A 22,317-nucleotide genomic window follows, 5' to 3' on the forward strand; every position below is an offset into this window, starting at 1 on the left:
GTATAGTAACTTGGTTAACGATATGTCTCAGCCCGAAGTGGAATTCTTTGTCTACTTCGGCTCAGTGACAACCCATCAGGGAGACCCACATACTGCTTCAAGGATCTTACACTACTGGACATATTCCATCTCATAAATAAAGTTATAATCTGTAGTGCAGTAGGCAGGCTGGCAAACAGGACCTGAAGACCTGGGTGTGAGTTGTGATTATTTTCTAATTGTGTATCCACAGGGGAGTACAATACCAAATGAATATAATAATACCTGTGATTCCTTCTTTCTCCCCTCAACCTTCTACAAGTATTTATTGGCTCGCTGTATGTCTACTACTGTGCTTTAAATTTTCATATGAGGACAAAATGGTTAAATACAGCAATCCACACGAAATAATTTTACAAACAATACACTGTCACCCATTTTTGTGTGCCCCTGGCAGGGATGTCATACATAAGTTTAGTATATGAAAAAATGGTAGTCAACTTAAATTCATACTAAGAAACAACAGATGAAGAAGTGTCTTCCTAAATGGCAAAGTAAATCAGGGACATGCAAAAGAGAGTAGTGTTTCTTAAACTGTAATGTGCATAAGAAATGCCAGCGAGTATGGAAAGATACCGTCTCTAATTCAGAAAGAATGGAGTAGAACCTGAATATCTACATTTCTAGCAAGTGATTCTGATGTTGCCAATCTGATGGCTGTACTTTAAGGATCAGGTCTTGGGGGAAAGAGTGCGAAAAACTTTCCACAGAAAACCACGATCAGGCTGAACCAGTCTGGTGAGCCACTTATATACTGAAGCATATACTGAATTATACTATATACTTATAGCATCCTAAAAAAGAAGTGTGCTTCAATACTTAGCTTTAGATTTGGTTCTTCAATATGAATTTAATGAAATGTGTTCTTATGAACAGACGTACACACATAACAAACTGCTTCACCTAGACTAAGAAACTAAGTGTTCAAGACAATGTGTTCCCCAATCTGACTTATCAAACTAGTTCAACTCTTTATTTTTTCCTTATTTTTAAACACTTCTAGAATCGCTTGGACTTATTAAGGCTTTTAACACACTTTTGACTACAACAGCGTCCATTCAGCAGGTTTTAGATGTTAAGAAAAAAGATCTGTATGGCACATAAACACAACTGAACAGAGCTACTCCTAAAAATAAAGGCATAGTTGCCATTTCAAAAAATGTATATAAAGAGAGAGTAGATACATGCTCACAACAGCACTCACCTTTAAGTAAAACAGAAGGCAACAGTAAAGTGCCTCATGCAAGTTAATGGTGTGGTCTGTGGTTAAACTTTGGCAGCCGACTTTTGTAAGCACCAAATATGAGCTACAATTTATGATACAAAGTACAAATGCCTCTTCTCAGCCACAAAAAACTCTCTGAGAAGCAAAACTGTGACGCCTAGAGGAAGAGCTAACATGCGTGGCATAAGAAATCAGCCACCAAACATGTAGCTAACAGCTCACATTCTACTGCCTTAGCAAATAAAACAAACACTTATAAGCACACTCACATAATCGATCTGGTTTCTGCATTAAAACAATAATGCTCAAATTAAAAATATATAGGCGAAACCTATTCTAAATCGTTATACTCAGATCCAAGTATTTCCTCATAATGTAAGCTACTTTATTTTTTTTTTTATTATTTTTTTTTAATTTTTTTTTTTAACATTTATTTATTTTTGAGACAGAGAGAGACAGAGCATGAACGGGGGAGGGTCAGAGAGAGGGGGAGACACAGAATCAGAAGCAGGCTCCAGGCTCTGAGCTGTCAGCACAGAGCCCGACGCGGGGCTCGAACCCACAGACTGTGAGATCATGACCTGAGCCGAAGTCAGCCGCTTAACCGACTGAGCCACCCAGGTGCCCCAATGTAAGCTACTTTAAAATCAATCTACTTATTTGTATTTTTGCTGAAGTTGAAAAGAGTACAATAGAAATTAAAATGTGGACCCCATACATTGTTAACTCTAAGATAACTCTTGAGTGAATCTACTCTGGGGGGCACCTGGGTGGCTCAGTTGAGTAAGCATCTGATTTTGTCTCAGGTCACGAACTCACGGTTCGTGAGTTTAAGCCCCATGTCGGGCTCTGTGCTGACAGTTCAGAGACTGGACCCTGCCTGAGGATTCTGTGTCTCCCTCTCTCTCTACCCCTCCCCAGCTCGCACTCTTTCTCTTTCAGAAATAAATAAAAATTAAAAAAATTAAAACAAAACCAAACCATCTACTTTGGGCAGGACAGACTGTATGCGTGGCCACATAGAGGGTAAATACTCTCTTACCAAGGAGGGGCGATTTCCTCCAGCAGCCATCTCTTACTTCAATGTAGTCATACCAGCACAAGCTGCTCTTGTATAGGTCCATCGTGGTAAAATTTAAAACGATCTGCAAATTGGAGCAAAACGACACAAAGACGAAAATGATTGTTACCGCACAGGCTAATTTGATTGCTGGAGATTAGGAATCCAGGACTACAAAGAAAACAGATTCATAGCTAATTCTTTTTTTTTTTTCTTTTTTCTGTTAGTATACCCTTAATATAGTTTCTTGACAAATGCCCCAAAGAAAGAAAATATTTTCTCATTCTCCTTGATGTCTGACAATATAGAACCACCATGTCAATAGTTAAACTAAACATTTTAGCAATCAAAGCCAAGTTTCTGTAGAAGTAGTTTAAACAATATTGAAACAAACAGAAATCTTTATTCAAATAGTTTGTTTTGAATGTTTTAAGATAAATATGACTTAAACCATGAGAAATTCTGATTTTGCCATGAATGTCTTCTTTTTAATAATTTATTTCAAAGACGACCAGTCAGACATCTATAATTATGTTAAAAATTACCACCATGTGCCATGTTCCAAGAACATAATATCATTGTGTATGCTGAAATGTTTTAAATACAGCTCTAAAATTTGAATTTGTCCATGTAAGTATAATCAAAGACAGATGTCATTATGCTTCTCTAGATCCAAGAATATATATTCAAAGACCTTTTAAGTTATAAGATCTTGCACATGACCCCTTATTTTGTACTTTGTTTTGAAGTGATGCTGCTTTTTGTGAAGATAATTCAGATAATTCAAGAACAACTCTAGGAAGGATAATTTTCTTACTGCTTTATAACAAGAGTTTGTTTTTCAAATAATTAACTCTTCTTGATTACACTAAAAGTAGAGCCAAACTAACATGAGAAATATACCTACCTGAAGTAAAATTCACTTGGAAAATAGTTTTTTATTCATAAAAACTCATTCTAAACTCTATTCTGCTTAAAGTATCTAAGATACTTGAGGTGTGTAGTAAACCTGTTTTTTACTCCAGAAGCTGAAATGGAGTTTGGCCCAAAGTGACCAATCATGAGTATTTAAATAAATGCTTCTAATCTAAAACTATAGCTTGTAATAACATTTAAAGAATCCTTTGGTGATAATATAAAAATCTGAATGTAAGGGTACTCTCGAGCTCAAGAAATGAGTAAAATATATAAAGAAGCAATCAATGCTAAGTCCATATTACAGAAGAGTACCACCATTTCTGTGTAAGAAAACATATACTTCTCCCCTTTCTTGAATATAATACTTAACCTACGTTAAGTAATATAACTTGAATATAATACTTAACGTATGTTAAGTAACTTAACAACATAAGAAAGAAACTATGGCAAATCGATCTTTTTTTTAAGATTTTTAAAATACCTTTTGATAGTTTATTTATTTTAAGAGAGCAAAAGAGAGAGAAAGAGAGAGAGAGAGAGAGAGAGAGAATCCCAGACAGGCTTCAACTGTCAGCATGAAGCCTGATGTGGGGCTCAAACTCATGAACCAGGAGATCATGACCTGAGCCGAAGTCGGACACTTAACTGACTGAGCCACCCAGGCGCCCCTATGTCAGATCAATCCTAAACTAACTTATTTCTTCCAAGAATTGAAGATATAGCATAACAATAAATATTTCTCATGGCATCTTCTATTTTAGCAACACAATGATCGATGAAACTGTACGCCAACATTGATGATAATTGCCCATATACTCATTTTATAGAGATAGAAACTAAGAATCTGTCTAACTATAATGAAAGTCTGTACTTTATAATGGCATTAACATTTCACCATTAAATTCGACCTTTTTTGGTTTCCTTAAACGTGTACTTTCTTAATTCCAAAGAGATGAAAGTAGAGGCACACTGTTCTGTTTTTTAATGTAATACAGTAAGTGTAGCATAACTTGGTTTTATTTAATTGTTCATTTATTTCTATCTTATTTATAGTTTCTCCTTTTCTCCTTTTTCTTTTCCTTCACCTAATTTTATCAAAATATTCTCAAAAATGTTACAAAAATTTCCAAAATATCCAAGGACACAGGACTGATGATGTTTTTCTTTCTTTTTCGGTACTCCTCAACATTCGATTATCAAAATAACATAGTTTCGAACGATTTTTTTTCTGAGGCTCCCAATACGTTTCGACTCCATCTCTGAATACCAATGCAACATTAGGTCATTCTTACGACATAATTGGGAAATGATTTCTGGTTTTTCTCCTTAATTTTGTATTTACTTTAAGCCTGCTACAAATGCAAAACACTACCACTGCCTGATATTAGGTTTCATTCTACATTTGTGTTTTCTCAACAGCAACCACCAGGGATTCGAATCTGTAGGATCATATAAGAACTCAGTTATTATAGTAAAAATGGCAAAACTAGAATTTAGACACAAACAGTAGACCCTAAGGCTCATTTTATGGTTTCCTTCTTGGATCTAAAGGTGGATTTTATAATGGTGTGCAAATAGTATCACTTCCTCTTCTAGGAGGGAAAGAAATCAGCTAAATTGGAAGTATGTATATCGTCAAATTGTATTCAAAATTGAAACAATGTGGTTGGATTGCTAACAAGTAGTTAATATTTGAAGTTCGGAACACACACACACACACACACACACACACACACACACACAGTTGGAAGGGGATAACTCTAAACAGAAAAGTTTCCTATCTTGTTTTTAATCTTCTATTTTAAATGCCAAGCACTGTGGAGGAACAAAAATGGCCGATTTTAATATAAAACACAGAGTCCTTTAGAAGCAGAAAATGCAATAAAGATAGGTTTTCTAAAATCAAATCTTAGGGCTCTGACCTAGAAGTAAAATGCTGGCCTTTGACTAAGGTTGCTAGCAGAATCCATACTTGAACTGCAAATCAAAAGCACTTGGAAAATATCTGGTTGTCTTACATTATATTAGTTTATGAAATATGTTGCACCTTTTTAAAAGAATGATGAAGGAAAAACTACCTAGCACAATTATATAAATGTTTATTTCTTACTGTAAGTATCAATTTAGCAGTATCAATTTAAATTTAATCAAGGCTCCCTTGAAACATGAGATTGAAGGAGATACAAGGAATAATTTTAAGATTTCCTGTGATCTGTTATGAGTCTTAGTTGCTAAGTTAAATTGATACAATTGCTGTGGAGTTTGCTTATTAATACTTTGTACAGAGTACAGAGTCTTGAAGAAAGGCAGATCAACAGACAAGGGACTGGATGCCTGCATATCTCCAGAGAAAAAAATAATCAAAAAACTACTGTCAGCATAATGAAGACATTACTGACCACCTACACTAATTCCATGAGCACCACAGAAGGACTCATTAGAATAACGTTTATACCTTACAGTGCTGAGGATGAGGAAGACACAAATGTTATCAATTAGACTGATATCATTAAATGGCTTTTTAGAAAAAAATATTAGAATCAAAAGCAGTAAAATAAAATAGATTTCTGGGTTCCAGCCAGAAGAAGCTTGGAAAAACCTAATTATCTCTAGCGGGACTATAGGTTTCTTCTCAGGAATAAGACTAAGGGGTGAGAAGATCAGTAAACTATCCCCCATGGGTCAAATCCAGCCTTCAGTCAGTTTTTGTAAAAGTTTGTTGGACCCATTCCTTTATATATCGTCTGTGATTGCTTTTGCAATATGATAGAATTTAACATTTGAAACAAACTGTATGAACTGCAAAGCCAAAGATATTTACTGTATATCCTTTCCAGAAAAATTTGCAAACTCATGGAATAATTGATCATTATGCTTTCGTTCAGCCCTGAATTGTATCATGCCAAAGGGAAAAAATTTACATCTTTTTTTCTGCAACTGAAAGCTATTTATGACTGGGCATCAGAGAGCATGGGTTCAGGTTCTAGCTTCTTGGTTTGCTAGTTTACTTAAACTTTCTTAGTTTGAATGTATTTTCTTACCATAAAAGCCCTGGAGGCCACAATATCAAGCTGGTCTCAGCAGAGTTCAATCAGAAGGATTTAATTGGATAATGTTAGCAAACCACTAAGGTAATCTGAAAGCATTGTTAAGATTCTCATGTATTAATATTTTCATGGTAAATATAAATCCTCACAATATAAATCCTGAAGACAGTTATCAAATAAATACAACTACTGACCCAATTTACTTAATCCAACTATGCTGGGAAACATAAAAATATCAGCTTAATTATAAGGTTTCACAGGAAAATCAACACATTAAAGTAAGGGATTCTTACTTTAAAATCTAAAGAATAGACAGGAGAACCTGGGGCCTTGGCTCAAGTCCCTGCTTTACAACAAACTAGTTGTAGAGTCAGGTAGATCCTTAATTCCATCAGGGATTTATTATATGACAGGTGAAAAACAGGCATTGGATTATGACATAAAGGTAATTTCTCTACTTAAAATTATATGATAATACCCGGATTTTGACATTTTGATGTGTCATTACCAACTACTCAGAGGAACATTTTTCACACCTCCTCTTCCTTAATTCCTACTCCACTCCATACTTAATCAATTCCAATTTGCACAATTCCCCTAATGTTCTCCCTCCATTTTTACTGACCTTGTTCTCCATACCTCTTTGCATTAAGTGAAATAATTTCAAAAGCCGTGTTTGGTTTTCAGGTTCACTGGTCTCTAATTCACCCTACCTGTATGGCCACTTTAATCCCTTCAAAGTTGGGTACCAGTGGCTTCACATTCAACTCAACATAAATTTCTAAGCCTGGACGTCACGACTCTAGGGTCATAACCCAACACTGCTGCCTCATCTTTCACTACCTCAAACACAGAATCTTCATCCCACCCATCCCTGACTTCTTGCCGTTGTGCCCTGAAAAAGCACCCCCAATTCCAGCACTCCTTTATTCAGGGTGTACATAATTCCTCCCAGGACACCACTCTCACTTTCCCTGTTTCTGGAATCCCTTTATACCTTTCAAAGTCAGTATCAAAAGTCTAGATCTCTCAAGAAGATCTGAGCTCTCTTATCTCAGCATTTCCACTTCACTTGCTTCTTATTTGTGGTTTTGTATGATTAAAAAGAGACTTGATTTATTTAATCATTCTCATGTATTATTTTTCATTATCTTATTTTTGATTTATGTACTCAACACCACTTTTCCAGAAAAACAAAACAAATAACTTATGTTTTCTTCAGAAAAATATGAAGTGTAAGTTTAATTTTTTTTACTTAAAAATGATTTCATTATTATTTATTTAAAAAATTTTTGCCCAACTTATTTGAAAAATAATCTTTATAAACAAATATATGACAAGTCTGTTTTGCCCTCAAGCACAGTTCTGGTCTTTTTAGTTTCTTCTATGGATTCAGAAGCCTATTTTGATATTGCCACAGAGTATGAATTACCAAAGCTCCATAATGTTTTTCTATCATCTTACAGTGCAATCCACTTTTCTTCATTTTTTTCTAACTTGCCTTGGTTAGTCCAACCCTTAATATTTTATAAATAACCTCTGAAATAATTGGGTATAGGTATAAAACAAAAATCTATTGGAAATTTACTGCAATTACATTAAAGCTATACATTAATTTGGCCTACTTAAAAATTTTTAAACATTTAAAAAAAAAAAAGGGTGGTTCAGTCAGTTAAGTGTCCGACTCTTGATCTCAGTTCAGGCCTTGAGTTTAAGCCCCACATTGGGCTCTGCGCTGGACATGAAGCCTACTTAAAAATAAATATATAAGGGCACCTGGGTGGCTCAGCCATGATCTGGTGCTCAGGTCATGATCTGGCAGTTTGTGAGTTCAAGTCCCAGCTGTTCAAACTGTGCTGACAGCTCAGAGCCTAAAGCCTGCTTTAGATTGTGTGTGTGTGTCTCTCTCTCTCTGCCCATCCTCTGCTCACACTCTGTCTCTCTCAAAAATAAATAAATATTTTAAAAAACTAATAGATTAAATAAGTAAATATTTTTAAAAAACCTATATATTTATTTGGGAAAAACTGACAATTTTAATATATCCTGACATATGATACATATCTCAACATCCTGCTACATGACAAGTTAGTTTTTTTAGTCCCCCATTAAAGCCTTCAGTTTTGGGGCGCCTGGGTGGCGCAGTCGGTTAAGCGTCCGACTTCAGCCAGGTCACGATCTCGCGGTCCGTGAGTTCGAGCCCCGCGTCAGGCTCTGGGCTGATGGCTCGGAGCCTGGAGCCTGTTTCCGACTCTGTGTCTCCCTCTCTCTTTCTGCCCCTCGACCGTTCATGCTCTGTCTCTCTCTGTCCCAAAAATAAATAAGAAACGTTGGAAAAAAAAAAAAAAAAGCCTTCAGTTTTTAAACTCTGTTCCATTTTAACATATTTGTTTTATCTGATCAACTTAAGTGTGTTTTTTTAGTTGATTCTTCTGAATTTGTAAAAAGATAAAATATATTCTCTATAACTAAAGAAAAATTTAATGATTAGCTCTGCCAATTGCAAATTGTGTGGTGTCAAGGGGGTTACTCAATCCTTTCTTAAGTTCAACTTCTTCATGTATAAAATAGAGATAATTACAATACTAAACCCGACAGGGCATGAGAAGTTTAACACGGTGCCTGGCATAGTAAATACTCAATAAATATTAGTTTCTTATATTTACTAAATTGAAAACATTCCTGCTATGCTTAATTCATCACGTTGTCATTCAAAATACATATTGAACTCTAGTGTTGCCAGCATTTATGAAATTTTTAGCCAGCTTTTTCTTTCCATTTTGATACAATTATTTGACAAAATAATAGATTTTATAATACTGAACTATCCTCATAATACTGAGCCAAAACATTTGCAATCTTGTAAATTATGCGGCTTGATTTCATTTGATTAAATTTACACAACATTCATGTTTTTATATTCATATGTAGGGCGCTTGACAATTTTTTCATATGTGTTGTGTATGCCTATCAGAATTTTAATAGTTTAGTAACATAAATGGAGAGATTACACATTGTTATACAATGCACTTAAAATGCATTTTATTACATGGGAGAAATCTTGAGATTTTAGAATTTGAAAAAACTGCCATGAGAAATCATCTGCAAACAGCGTAATTTTATAATAACTTCTGTAAACTTATTTTATATGGTTATAATTTATTCAATTTTTAGGTCTCATTAAATCACTTTTGGTATCTTCAATTTCCAGGATCCTACATTAAGAAATATTTCAAATGAAAATATTCCTGCCGGGGTGCCTGGGTGGTTCCATCAGTTAAGCATCTGACTCTTGGTTTCAGCTCAGGTTATGTTCTCACGGTTCATGGGATCAAACCCTGTGTCGGGTTCTGCAGTGCAGAGCTTGTTTGGGACTCTCTCTCTCTCCCTTTCTTTCTACCCGTCACTTGCTTGCATTCGTGTGCACTCTCTCTCTCAAAATAAATAAACAAACATTAAAAAAAGAAAGTATTTCTGCAAGTTTTGATATGTCGCAAAGTTAAACGTATAGCCAATTATATACAGTGAAACTACATTATCATGAATTCAAGTAAAAAAAATATTTCACATTTCCAAACAGAAAAAAATACTTCCCAAAAATGCTAATAAAAAAATAATCTAAAGTATAAACCATAGGCAAGACAAAAATGAGCCTTAATGGAAGTCCGAAATGCAAGAAGAAATAATGAATAAAAGTATTTGATAAATCTTCAAATGCTATTGAGAACGAATACTCATGTACAAGAGAATGAAGTCACCTTTAACTTAAGCCATATGCAAAAATTAATTCAACAATGAATTAAAGACCTAAATGCAAAACCCAAAACTAGAAGAAAGCATAGAGGAAAAGCTTCATGATTCAATGATTTCTTGGATATGGCACAAAAGCACAAGCAAAAGAAGCAGGAAGAGTTAAGCGGTGCTATGTCAAACTAAAAGGCTTTTTTGCGAAACAAATAATCAACACGTTAAAAAGGCAACTACAGAAAAGAAGAAAATATTTGCAAATCATATATCTCATAAAGGGTTAATAGTCGGAATATGTAAAGAAATCCGAAACTCCACAAGAAAAAATAAAAGAATCCAGCTAAAAAATGGGCAAAACACTTGAAGATAACATTTCTCCAAAGATGATATACAAATGGCCAAAAAGCTTATGAAAAGATGGTAAACATCACTAATTATCAGAGAAATGCAAATCAAAACCACAATGAGAGGCTCAGTAGGTAGAGCATCTAACTCCTGATTTCAGCTCAAGTCATAATTCCATGGGATCAAGCCCCACGTTGGGCTCCATGCTGAGCACGGAGCCTACTTAAGATTCTTTCTCTCCCACTGCCCAGTCCTCTGCTTGCAGGTGCACTCTCTCTCTCCCTTTCTCTCTCTTTAGGGTTACTGGAGGGGTTTTTGGAGGGGGGATGGACTAAATGGGTAAGGGGCATTAAGGAATCTATGCCTGAAATCATTGTTGCACTATATGCTAACTAATTTAGATGTAAATTTAAAAAAATAATAAAGTTAATTAAAAAAAGAAAAAAAAAAAGAAAAGAAAACCCCACAATGAGATATTACCTCTGACCGAAAAGGATGGTGACTTCCAAAACAAAAAACAAACAAACAAACAAAAACAGAAAACACTACATACTGGTGAAGATGTGGAGAAATTGGAACCTTTCTACATTGTTGGTGGGATTGTAGAATGATCCGACCACTGTGGGAAACAATATGGAAATTCTTCAAAAAATGAAAAACAGAACTACCAAATTATCCAACAATTCCACTTCTGGGAATATATCCACAAGAATGGAAAGGACTGTCTTGAAGAAATATCTACATACTCATGTTCATAGTAGCACCATTGACAATAGCCAAAAGATGGAACCAACTCAAATGTCTATCAATGGATGAACGGATAAACACATGCGGTCTATACATATACTGGAATATTATTCAGCCTTAAAAAGAAAGAAAATCCTGTCACAAGCTCAAACATAGTTAAACTCTGAGACCGTTATGCTAGATGAAAGAAGCCAGTCACGAGAAGACAAATACTGTAAGCTTCCACTTATGTGAGGTATGTAAAGTAATCAACCTCACAGAAACAAACAGAATGGTGTTTGCCAGGAGTTGAGGGGTGGGGAAAATGGACTTGGTTAAAAGGTACAGAGTTTTAGTTTTGCAAAATGGAAATGCTCTGGAAATCACCGTCATAACAATGTGAATGTACTTAACACTACTGAACTGTACACTTAAAAATAGTTAAGGCAGCAAGTTTTCCACGTGTTTTTACCAGAATAAAAAAATTTGGTAAACATCTGTGTATAGTTTCACAAATGTTAAGTGCAAAAAAACAATAATATCTCATTTATGTCAGGATGAAACAAACTGGAAGAAAAATACAAAAATAACAGCATCTAAAAATGAAGATAATGAGAATTGTAATCTTTTTTTAGGATATTTTTATGGTTTGGGAGAAGGATAAAAATACTAACTAAATATGACTCCATTAAAAAGACTGCTAGAGTGGTGCCTGGGTGGCTCAGTCAGTTAAGCGTCTGACTTCGGCTCAGGTGATGATCTCACAGTTCGTGGGTTTGAGCCCGGTGTCGGGCTCAGTGCTTACAGCTCAGAGCCTGGAGCCTGCTTTGGATTCTCTGTCTCCCTCTCTCTCTGACCCTTCTCCACTAATGCTCTGTCTCTGTGTCTCAAAAATGAATAAACATTAAAAATATTTATAAAAAAAAGACTGGTAGAAAAAGCGTACCAAATATAAAAATACACACTTAAAACTTTCAAACCAATAGAGAGAAAATAAATGAAACCATAAATTCAATACATAAAAAGGCAAAAAGTAAAATAAAAGAAACAGAGTGGAGCATACAGAATGCAAAAAAGAAATAATAATACATCAGTAATCACAATAAACGTAACTGCAATAAACACTCTAGCTAAAGTCAAAACTAGCCATCATGAATCAAATAAAAAAATAAAACCAAACTATTTGCTTTCTAAAAGGGACATACGTAAGACACAAGATCATAGAATGACTGAATGTCTAAAGCAAGATGAATATATATCAGGCAAGAATATTAATCAAAAGAATGTGCATCTTTATTGGTATCAGAAAAAAATAAGGGTATTGACCTAAATCATAACTAGAGATAAAGAAATTTAGTATATAATAACAGTTTGATTATCAAAAAGATGTTATATTCTAAACATAACATGTATATAAAATTTAATAATATAAAACAAAATATATTTTAAATAGTATTTATTTTAGAAAGTAAAGAGAAATTAGTAACTCCTCTGAATACTGACAAATATTAGCATACCTTTCTATTTGATAGATGAAGTAAAAAATAATCATTAGAGAATATAACACTTCACAATTAAAACACTAATGCATATATAAAGAACTTTGCATCCAATTAATGCACAAAACACATTTTATTTATTTATTTATTTATTTTTAATTTTTTTAACGTTTATTTTTGAGACAGAGAGAGACTGAGCATGAACGGGGGAGGGGCAGAGAGAGAGGGAGACACAGAATTGGAAGCAGGCTCCAGGCTCTGAGCCATCACCCCAGAGCCCGACGCGGGGCTCGAACTCACGGACCGCGAGATCGTGACCTGAGCTGAAGTCAGACACTTAACCGACTGAGCCACCCAGGCACCCCACAAAACACATTTTAAAGAAATAATTATTCTTCATCAATATTGGCCACTTCCAAGGTCATCCTGCCAGCCTCAAAATATTTCAGGGACTGACACCTTACATACTATAATCTCTCATCAGAAGTGACTAGAGGGGGAATTAATAAGAAAAAGTTGATTGGAAAAACAACATGTGTTTACAAATAAGAAAATGTATGTTACCAAAAAATATGTTGGTTGAGAAGAAATAGTAAGAGACAAAGAAGAAAATGAGAATTGAAAAATAGCAAAAACACAGTGTCAAGCTAGTGAAATTCAGACAAAGTAGCTTTTAGAAGGAAATCTATAGCCTTGAAGATTTGTATTGGAAAAGAAAAAAATTCTTGGAATTAGTGAGTTAAACTTCCAACTAAAGAAGTGAAAAGAATAGCAAATAAACCCAAATTTTAAAGTAAAGAAAATAATAAAAACACAGAATGAAAAATGAGTTGATATTGTTCATTGACCACTTAATTGAATTTATTTGCTCATCATCATACACATTAAGAAAAATAATTTTAAAAGATGATAAATGTGTTGATTTCTTCCTATTTACAATATTTTGGAAAACACAGTTTTATTGGTACTCATACTGATAAGAAGAGTGAATTAACTTTGAATACTGATGGTATGGGTGCTGCAATTGATTAGGAAGGACAATTTTTTTCCTGATACTATTTTGCTCTTATGAGTTGATTACATTTGATTAATCTTGTTCCAAAACTTTTCGTATTCTATAATTTTATTTTCAAAATTATGTATAGTTTTAAACTTACTCTCATTTATTAGATGTTATATTTTGCTTTTCAGTACCTTTTTAAGACTGACTTTCATAATATATTCACATAACGCTTACTCAAAAATCTAAACAGAAATTGATCAACACCTGTAACTACATTATAACATAGAGTTTTAGTTCTTTTTTTTTAAATTTTTTTCTTAATGTTTTTATTTATTTTTGAGACAGAGAGAGACAGAGCATGAGCAGGGAAGGGACAGAGAGAGAGAGAGACACAGAATCGGAAGGAGGCTCCAGGCTCTGAGCCATCAGCACAGAGCCCAATGCAGGGCTCGAACTCACAGACTGTGAGATCATGACCCAAGCCGAAGTCGTATACTCAACCGACTGAGCCACCCAGGCACCCCAAGTTTTGGTTCTTAAACGGAAAACAACTGTATGAAGAATTATGTATGCATTCCTGTATTCCAAATGAGCTGTAACTTTTTATGTTTAAAACTCTTCACATCGCACAAATGTTTCATTCAATTTTCATTTTGAGTTTTTGCAACACCCTGGACAGCTCCATACCAATGATCCTCTTAACATTCAATTATCAGGAATATCAAACTTTCTTTAACCTTAACTCAATTTTCACCAAAACTCTAAGTCTATTTGAATCATTCCAGATAAATCAGCCACAAGCAAATGATAGAAATTATTTAATAAGTACCAAAAATAAATATAAATATCAATACAATCTTGGTCTGGGAAGACTTTTAAGATTAGCATTCAAGACAGAATCCAGAAGTTAATAGATTCATTCAGTTCCTTTCTGAATAATTTTTAAATGTATAACCAAACTAAATATAATAAGGGAAACTTTCTTCCTTTTCAATCCTTATTATGCCATGACTTCCATCAAAAATATTGAAAAAGAAGTGGTGTGATAGAAATAAATACTTTCAGAATTTTCCCAAGAATAATGATATTTGCAGTAATTTTTGTCAATTTTCTTTCTGAGATTAATAAAGTATCCTATGCCTAGTTTGCTCAGGGTTTGTTGTTGTTAAATAAGTAATAGAGAGGGGCGCCTGGGTGGCGCAGTCGGTTAAGCGTCCGACTTCAGCCAGGTCACGATCTCGCGGTCCGTGAGTTCGAGCCCCGCGTCAGGCTCTGGGCTGATGGCTCGGAGCCTGGAGCCTGTTTCCGATTCTGTGTCTCCCTCTCTCTCTGCCCCTCCCCCGTTCATGCTCTGTCTCTCTCTGTCCCAAAAATAAATAAAAAACGTTGAAAAAATAAATAAATAAATAAATAAGTAATAGAGATTTCTTCTTGATTTAACTGAGAGACACATCTAATAGTGTTTGTGTATACACACATACATGCATATACATTTACCTTTGGTTTGGTACAGAGGATTTTACATCCATATTCAACTGTGAGTTTGGATTATAATTTCCTTTCTTATATTGTCCTTGTCAGGACTGCTATAAAGTTTTTGCTAGCCATATAAATAGCAGAATGGATCTTCCTTTTTATTCCCTGGAAGAGTTTATATAAGATCACACCTATTTGAATGTGGGCTAGAACTCACAATTAATGCCATCTGAGACTGAATGTTCATTGCTGAAAAAGATCTAATAATTTAATTAAATAGGAATTCATCTTCTTTAGTGGTTATAGGAGTATTCAAGTTGTTTTTTCTTCTTGAGTTAGAAGTCAATAGTATTTTGTAAGAATTTTCCCATTTCATCTCCGTATTTAAGTTATTGGCATAATGTTAGGTGTCTAGAGCATCTATGGTTATGATAATCTTTTTATTCTGATTATTAGATAATTGTGCTTTCTCTGTTATTCTTTTTCTTGTTTGATCTATTTTCAACCATGTTCCTATTTTGCTAAGTTTTCTCAATGTACCAACTTTTTCAGACTTTATATAATGCTATTTTCATCTCATTAATTTTATCTTTTTCTATTACTTCCTCCATTATGTACTTTTCTGTTTATTTTACTACTCTGTTTCTAGTCACTCAAAAGGGATGTCTAACTCATTAATTTAGGGCATTTTTTATTTGCTAATGTGAGCATTTAAGTTGTGAATTTCCTTCTAAGTACTGCTCTAGTTGAATCGTACAGACTTGCTATTCAGTATTTTTGTTGCATTATAGTTGAAAATAATTTCTCATCTTCCCTATAATTGCTTCTTAGTTGAACTGGATATCTGATATATATTTCTTAACTTTGAAATGTGTGGGATTTTTCTAGTTATCTAATACTTATTTTTAACTTAATTTCATTGTGCCTGAGAACATAGAATCTGTATTATTTCAACACTTTTAGAGCATTTACCATTTTTTAAACTAAATTTTTCAGAAAGTTCCCAGAGTTTAAACAATTGCCATTATAAAATTTTTGAGTTTTCAGTCTATTATTTGAAGAATCAAATAACAATAAAAAATAAAGCAAATTATATTTAAAAGAAGATGAATCTTCATATTTATATAAGACTAAATGAGAACTCTCGATGGTATGCACTACCTTCTCCCCTGGGGTCACTGAAACTCTCCAGATGCAGTGTGTATAAGAAGGATAGCCATTTGGAAATCCTGGAGAGGAAAGGTTGCCGTTGGATTCTTGAAGGGTTTCTCCACATGCTAAAAGGAAAACAAAAAAAGATATATATATTTGGTTTTTTAAAGAGGTAAGGTCACTCTTTAATTTTTATGAAAGACATGGACAACATAAACAAAGCCCTGAGTCTTTTGTTGTTAAACAAGAATGTATACTTGTACACTATAAAGACTTTTTGTTTCTAAGTTTCTTCTTATGGCTCTATTACCAGGATTTCAGCGTACTTAATGGAATCATTAGGGCTAACCATAAAACAAGATTAAGACATAAATAATACGGCATTCATAAATTTCCTCCTCATGGGGACCTTCCTCATTCATTCCTGAGGAATCCATAGGTCACCCATACTCAGATTCAGGCCAGTGGGTATCTGGCTGATGTAGCTATGGGATCACATGAAACATTATTAATATTTTCAGTATAAAGCGAAGCTCAGTTTAATAGCAAATATCACATCAAAGTTGACAACAGAGAAATCTTAAATAATCACTAGAAGACAACCAATAAACGTGGTATCTAAATGTCATACACAATGAAAATTTTTCTCAAGCTGAAAAAAATTGAAAGGGTAAAAACATCAAGGAAGATTAAAATTTTCCAACAAGATGTAGACATTTATTTACTCTTTCATTTCTGTTGATCATAAGTAAAAATTACTGGGAAAGCAATTATGTTTTCCTCTTACTAAGGCTGTCTAATTTCTTGGAAGTAATTATCAGTCAACTGAAAGAACAAATTATCAGCTGTTCAGCCTCAAGATCTGTGTGATTGACATCTCTAAGGCCATTTCAACAAAGATACAATTAGTTCATTGGTTCAGGTTAGTGGTCAGAATCGTTCTATAATGGGTTTTCCTGTTGCTTTTGTAAGACATAACATGTGCCATATGAACCTAGGCTGCTTAATTCAAGAATAATTCCTCCACTGCAGCCTGTCATCTTTATAACCTTCACTCAATAACTTAAAAAAAAACTCCCTCCTCTCTGAAGGAGACTAAAATCAGACTGAGATATTACCATATTATACAGTCATAGCTACCAGCAGGTGAACTCTCGTCTCAACAAATCCTCCATAAATAATAAATGGTTTTGCATATCTTAAGTTAAATGAAGAAAGAAAGACGGTGACTTTGCAAACAAAACAGAGCTGTAAAAAGTCTGATATATAAATATTTATTTGAAAACATAGATATTAAGTTTGCACAACAAAATACATTTTAAGTGGAAGTAAGCAGTGTTTATTCTGATGAATAGGCAGATAAAAGCAACTTTAGAATAAAATAACAATGCTCAAGGTCAAATACATAATTCAGCACTTTCCATGAATCATGTAAGGGCTCTTGATAAATGTAACATTACAAGAATCCTTAGAAAAATGAAAATTTATTAAGATTTTGTTAATGCAAACAATGCACTTCTGAGTAGGATCAGTTCAGATGCTAAATAATCATTTGGGAGTTGAGTGTGTGTCAATGAAAAAAATTATAATTCATAGCAGTATAAAAATAAATTCTTTAATGATTGAAAACTACACTAAGCCACACAGAATGCTGGTACTGGATTTAGTAAGTGGAAATAAATCAATTAAGTATATTTCATTCATAGATGTACACAAATAACACTGTTCTGATAAAGAGATAAAACGGAAAACTCTATAAAGTGAAAATAACCAGAAACACAATTTAATTCAAAATATTAAGTAAATTTGGGGCAACTGGGTGGCCCAGTTGATTGAGCATCCAGCTCTTGATTTTCAGCTCAGGTCATGATTTCATAGTTCATGAGATAGAGCCCCACATGGAGCTCTGTGCTGAGAGCACAGAGCCTACTTGGGATTCTCTGTCTCCCTCCCTCTGCACCTCGCCCACCCCACATACACACACACGTGAACTCTTTCTATCTCTCAAAATAAATAAACTTTAAAAATATATGTTAAGTAAATCTATTATATAGTACTTGCTCATAATGCCTACAACTGTTTGTGCATTTACCTCAGTAAGTGTGGTTGTCCCAGCTACCTGATCCCTACTACAAAAGATATTTCACTTTCCCCAGCCATACATTAATTAATGCTCAGGTGTAAAAAGCAAAGTCTATTATTAAAAAACTAAAGGAAAATCAGCAAGAAAAAAAAAGTGGCACTACTAAGTTAAAATGCATTGTCGGTTCATTTACTCAACAAAGTCCATGGATGAGAAAACTAAGTTTTAGTTATGGCATTACCACTTATTAATTATGCCATACAATTAAGTCACAAAAGTTTCAGCTTCAGTTTTGTTTTGTTAAGTGGTCATCTTATTAACATATACTTAATAAAGTTGCTTTGTAGGGGTCAAATGTTATTATGCCCTGAATCCTCTTAACCCATAGAAACCTCTTCCAGGAAGATTGTGGTCTAAAGGGTTTGAATACATGTTTGAACTTAATATGTCATATTTAGGAGGGAAAAAAAGACATAAAGAAATATAAACAGGCAAATTATTATTATAACTGTCCTAATAAAAATTACTGTAAAACTAAATATAATTCAGAAATTAAACTTCTATCTCTGTAGGCAGATGACACAATCTTAAAGTATAAAACAGTAAACATTCCACATACACATAAAACTGTTAGAACTAATAAACAAATTCAGCAAAGTTGCAGGATACAAAAAAATCAGTTGCATCTCTATCCACCAACAACAAACAATTTCAAAAGGAAACTAAGAAAATAATCCTATTTATAATAGCATCAAAAATAATAAAATACTTGGCAATAAACCAATGAGGCAAAAGACTTGTACACTGTAAACTACAAAACACTGCTGAAAAAAAATTAAAGATAACACAAATCAATGGAATGATGACCTGTATTCATGATTGGAAGACATGGTATTGTTAAAATATCCATATTACCCAAAGCAATCCACAGAGTCAACACAATCTCTATCAAAATCTCAATGGCATTTCTTGCAGGAAGAGAAAAAACTAAATCTTGATATTCACAAAGAATCACAAACCCACAATAGCCAAAACACTCTTGAGAAAATCTAAGCTAGAGTCTCCCACTTCCTGACTTTAAAACATATTACAAAGCTACAGTATTCCAAACAGTATGATACTGGCATAGGATAGACATACAGACCAACAGAAGAGAACAGACAGCCCAAAAATAAACCCATGTATATATATATATATGGTCAAATGATCTTCAACAAGGGTGACAAGACTACTCAATGGGGAACGGATAGTCTCTTTAACAAATGGCATTGAAGAAACCAGATATACACATTACAGAAAAATGAAATTGGACACTTTTCTTATACCATACACAAAAATGAACATAAAATGAATTAAACACTTAAATGTAAGACCCAAAACTGTAAAACTTCTAGAAGAAAACAGGTGAAAAGCTTTAGAACAGTAATTCTGGCAATGATTTCTTGGATACGACACCAAAAGCACTGGAAATAAAAGCAAAATGGACAAGTGAGACTACATCAAACTAAAACAGCTTCTGTGCACCAAAGGGAACAACAACTTTCTGAATGGGGGAAAATATTTGCAAATCATATATCTCATGAGGGGTTAGTATTCAAAATATATGAGAAACTCCTACAAGTCAGTAGGAAAAAACAAAATAACCCAATTTAAAAATGGGCACAGAAGCCATATAAATGATACACATGCATACGAAAAAAAAAATGCTCAACATCACTAATCATCAGGGAACTGCAAATCAAAACTACAATGAAGTAACACTTCACATCTGTTAGGATGGCCATTATCAACAAACAAACAAAAACAGAAAATAAGAAGTATTTGCATGGAAATGGGAGAAAATGTAGCCTTTGTGCACTGTTGGTAGACATATAAAATAGTGGAGCCACCATGGAAAACAGTGTGGAATTTCCTCAAAAATTATATATATATAATTCCCAAACGATCCAACAATCCCACTTCTGGGTATTTATTCAAAAGAATTGCAAACAGGATCCTGAAAAGACATGCGTGCTCCTGTATTCACTGCAGCATTATTCACATTGGCCAAGAGACAGAAATACTCTAAACATCCATCAGTAGATGAATGAATAAAGAAACTACGGTATATACATAAAACAGAATAGTATTCAGCCTTAAAACAAAGAAATCTGTCATATGCTACAAAACAGATAAATCTGGAGGACATTATGCCAATGTCAGTTACAGAGACATTACAGTTAGAGAGAGAAAGTACTGCATGATTCCATTTACACGAGGGTTCTAAAGAGTCAAACTCATAGAAGTGGAAAGTGGAATGCTGGTTACTAGGGGCTGGGGAAGAGGGAAATGAAGAGTTGCTGCTCAGTGGGTATGGAGTTTCAATCATGCAAGATGAAAAAGTTCTGGAGATCTGCTGTACAACCATGTGCATAGAGTTAACAGTATTTACTGTGCAACTACAAATTCGGTAATAAGATAGATCTCATATTATGTGTTTGTTTTGCCAAAATAAAAAACAATTAGTAACAAAAAGGCAGTTAAACTTCTAAGTACTTTATCATAGGATTAATTTCACTTCCGAATCAGGTAATTCGCATATACCTTATTGTTCCAGAATAGAAAATTGTGTTTAAATTGTATAAATGCTATTTGGATTGTGTTTTCTTGAACAATTATTACAAACTCTTTTCCTATTAATTACATGCTTAAATTTGCAGCTGTCTTCACTTCCATCTACAGATACTGTCCTTATCAAATGTCTGTAATATTATCAAATACCAAAGATTGAGAACTTAACTTTCTCCATATTCCATAGGATCACAATTATAATTTTATTAAGGCTACAGAAAACATAGGTAGATATACACAATAATTTCTGTTAGATAAATCTCTTCCCAAAGGAGCTTGACAAATTCTAGATTAGGGGAAGAAATAAAATTGTATCCAATCAACTTAGTACTACCTAATTAACTTATATTTACATCCGTAAGCTTTTAAATATAATAAATAAAATGTGGGTTTAAAATGACTTTAAGATAAGGAAATGCTAAAAGGAATCCTAAATCACCTGAGAAATAATGTGAGATTAATTACTCCAGTTATGTTATTTCTTAAAATGTTTTATTTTTGAGAGGGAGAGACTCACACTTGCGAGCGGGGGAGGGGCAGAGAGAGAAAGGGTACAGAGGATCTGAAGCAGGCTCCATGCTGAGAGCAGCAAGCCCAATGTGGGGCTGGAGCTCACAAGTGGGCTCAAACTCACCGTGGGGCTCAACCTCATGGGGGGTTCGAAGTCATGAATCACAGGATCACAAGATCACAACCTGAGTCGAAACCAAGAGCCTGGTGCTCAGCCCACTGAGCCACCCAGGTGCCCCTAATTACTGAAATATTTTAAAGCACATTTCAATAGTAACTACCTAGCCTAGTCTGAATCACCCTTTAAAATGAAGCATAAGCGCCCACTCCAAGGAGCCATCCTCCCCCAGTGTGCACTCCTCACAGAACTGCAGTAGCATCCTTTAAGGATGAGAGTTACTTCCTCACCAAGTGATATCGTCTGTGTGATACCCCAGAGGCTCAGCCATTTGTGTGTGTTGTCTATGCTTCCTCTTCTGTGGCCACAGCATCTGGCACGGTGCCTTTCACGGGTTAACGGTGACTCATTCATTCATACAGCAACTATTTATTGAGCACTTAATCTACATCAGATTCAGAACACCGAAAGGGAAACCCCAACTCCAAGCCCACGACAGCTTATACTCTAGTGTGGGAAATGGCAAATGAACTGATGATTAGATGAGTAAGATACAAAGACCAGGATCAAATAAGGCATTTACCGCAGTAGAGTCCTGGGAGACCAGAGAGTCTTTAAGGAGGAGGTGACATAGGAGCTGAATCCTCAATATGAGCTAGGATTTACCAGGATGCAGTTGCCAGCCTTCTGGTTGGAGGAAGAGGCCAGAGGCAAGCATACAATGGTGTCAGGAGCGTGACGAAGTAGAGGTGACAAACG

The 22,317-nt window shown here is 34.4% G+C and overlaps 1 protein-coding gene across 3 annotated transcripts in view; it reads right to left on the reverse strand.

The window, feature by feature from the left end:
- Positions 1-22,317, reverse strand: part of TLL1 (tolloid like 1) — a 210,845-nt gene that overhangs the window by 60,073 nt on the left and 128,455 nt on the right. For all 3 annotated transcript variants that reach the window (XM_058720950.1, XM_058720951.1, XM_058720952.1), the window contains 2 exons: positions 16,247-16,362; positions 2,307-2,409 (listed from right to left, as the gene is read on the reverse strand). In XM_058720950.1, the coding sequence (XP_058576933.1) occupies positions 2,307-2,409; positions 16,247-16,362 (219 nt within the window). The remainder of the gene's footprint in view (positions 1-2,306; positions 2,410-16,246; positions 16,363-22,317) is intronic.

The sequence above is a fragment of the Neofelis nebulosa genome, chromosome 3, assembly GCF_028018385.1.
Source record: "Neofelis nebulosa isolate mNeoNeb1 chromosome 3, mNeoNeb1.pri, whole genome shotgun sequence".
Lineage (NCBI taxonomy): Eukaryota > Metazoa > Chordata > Mammalia > Carnivora > Felidae > Neofelis > Neofelis nebulosa.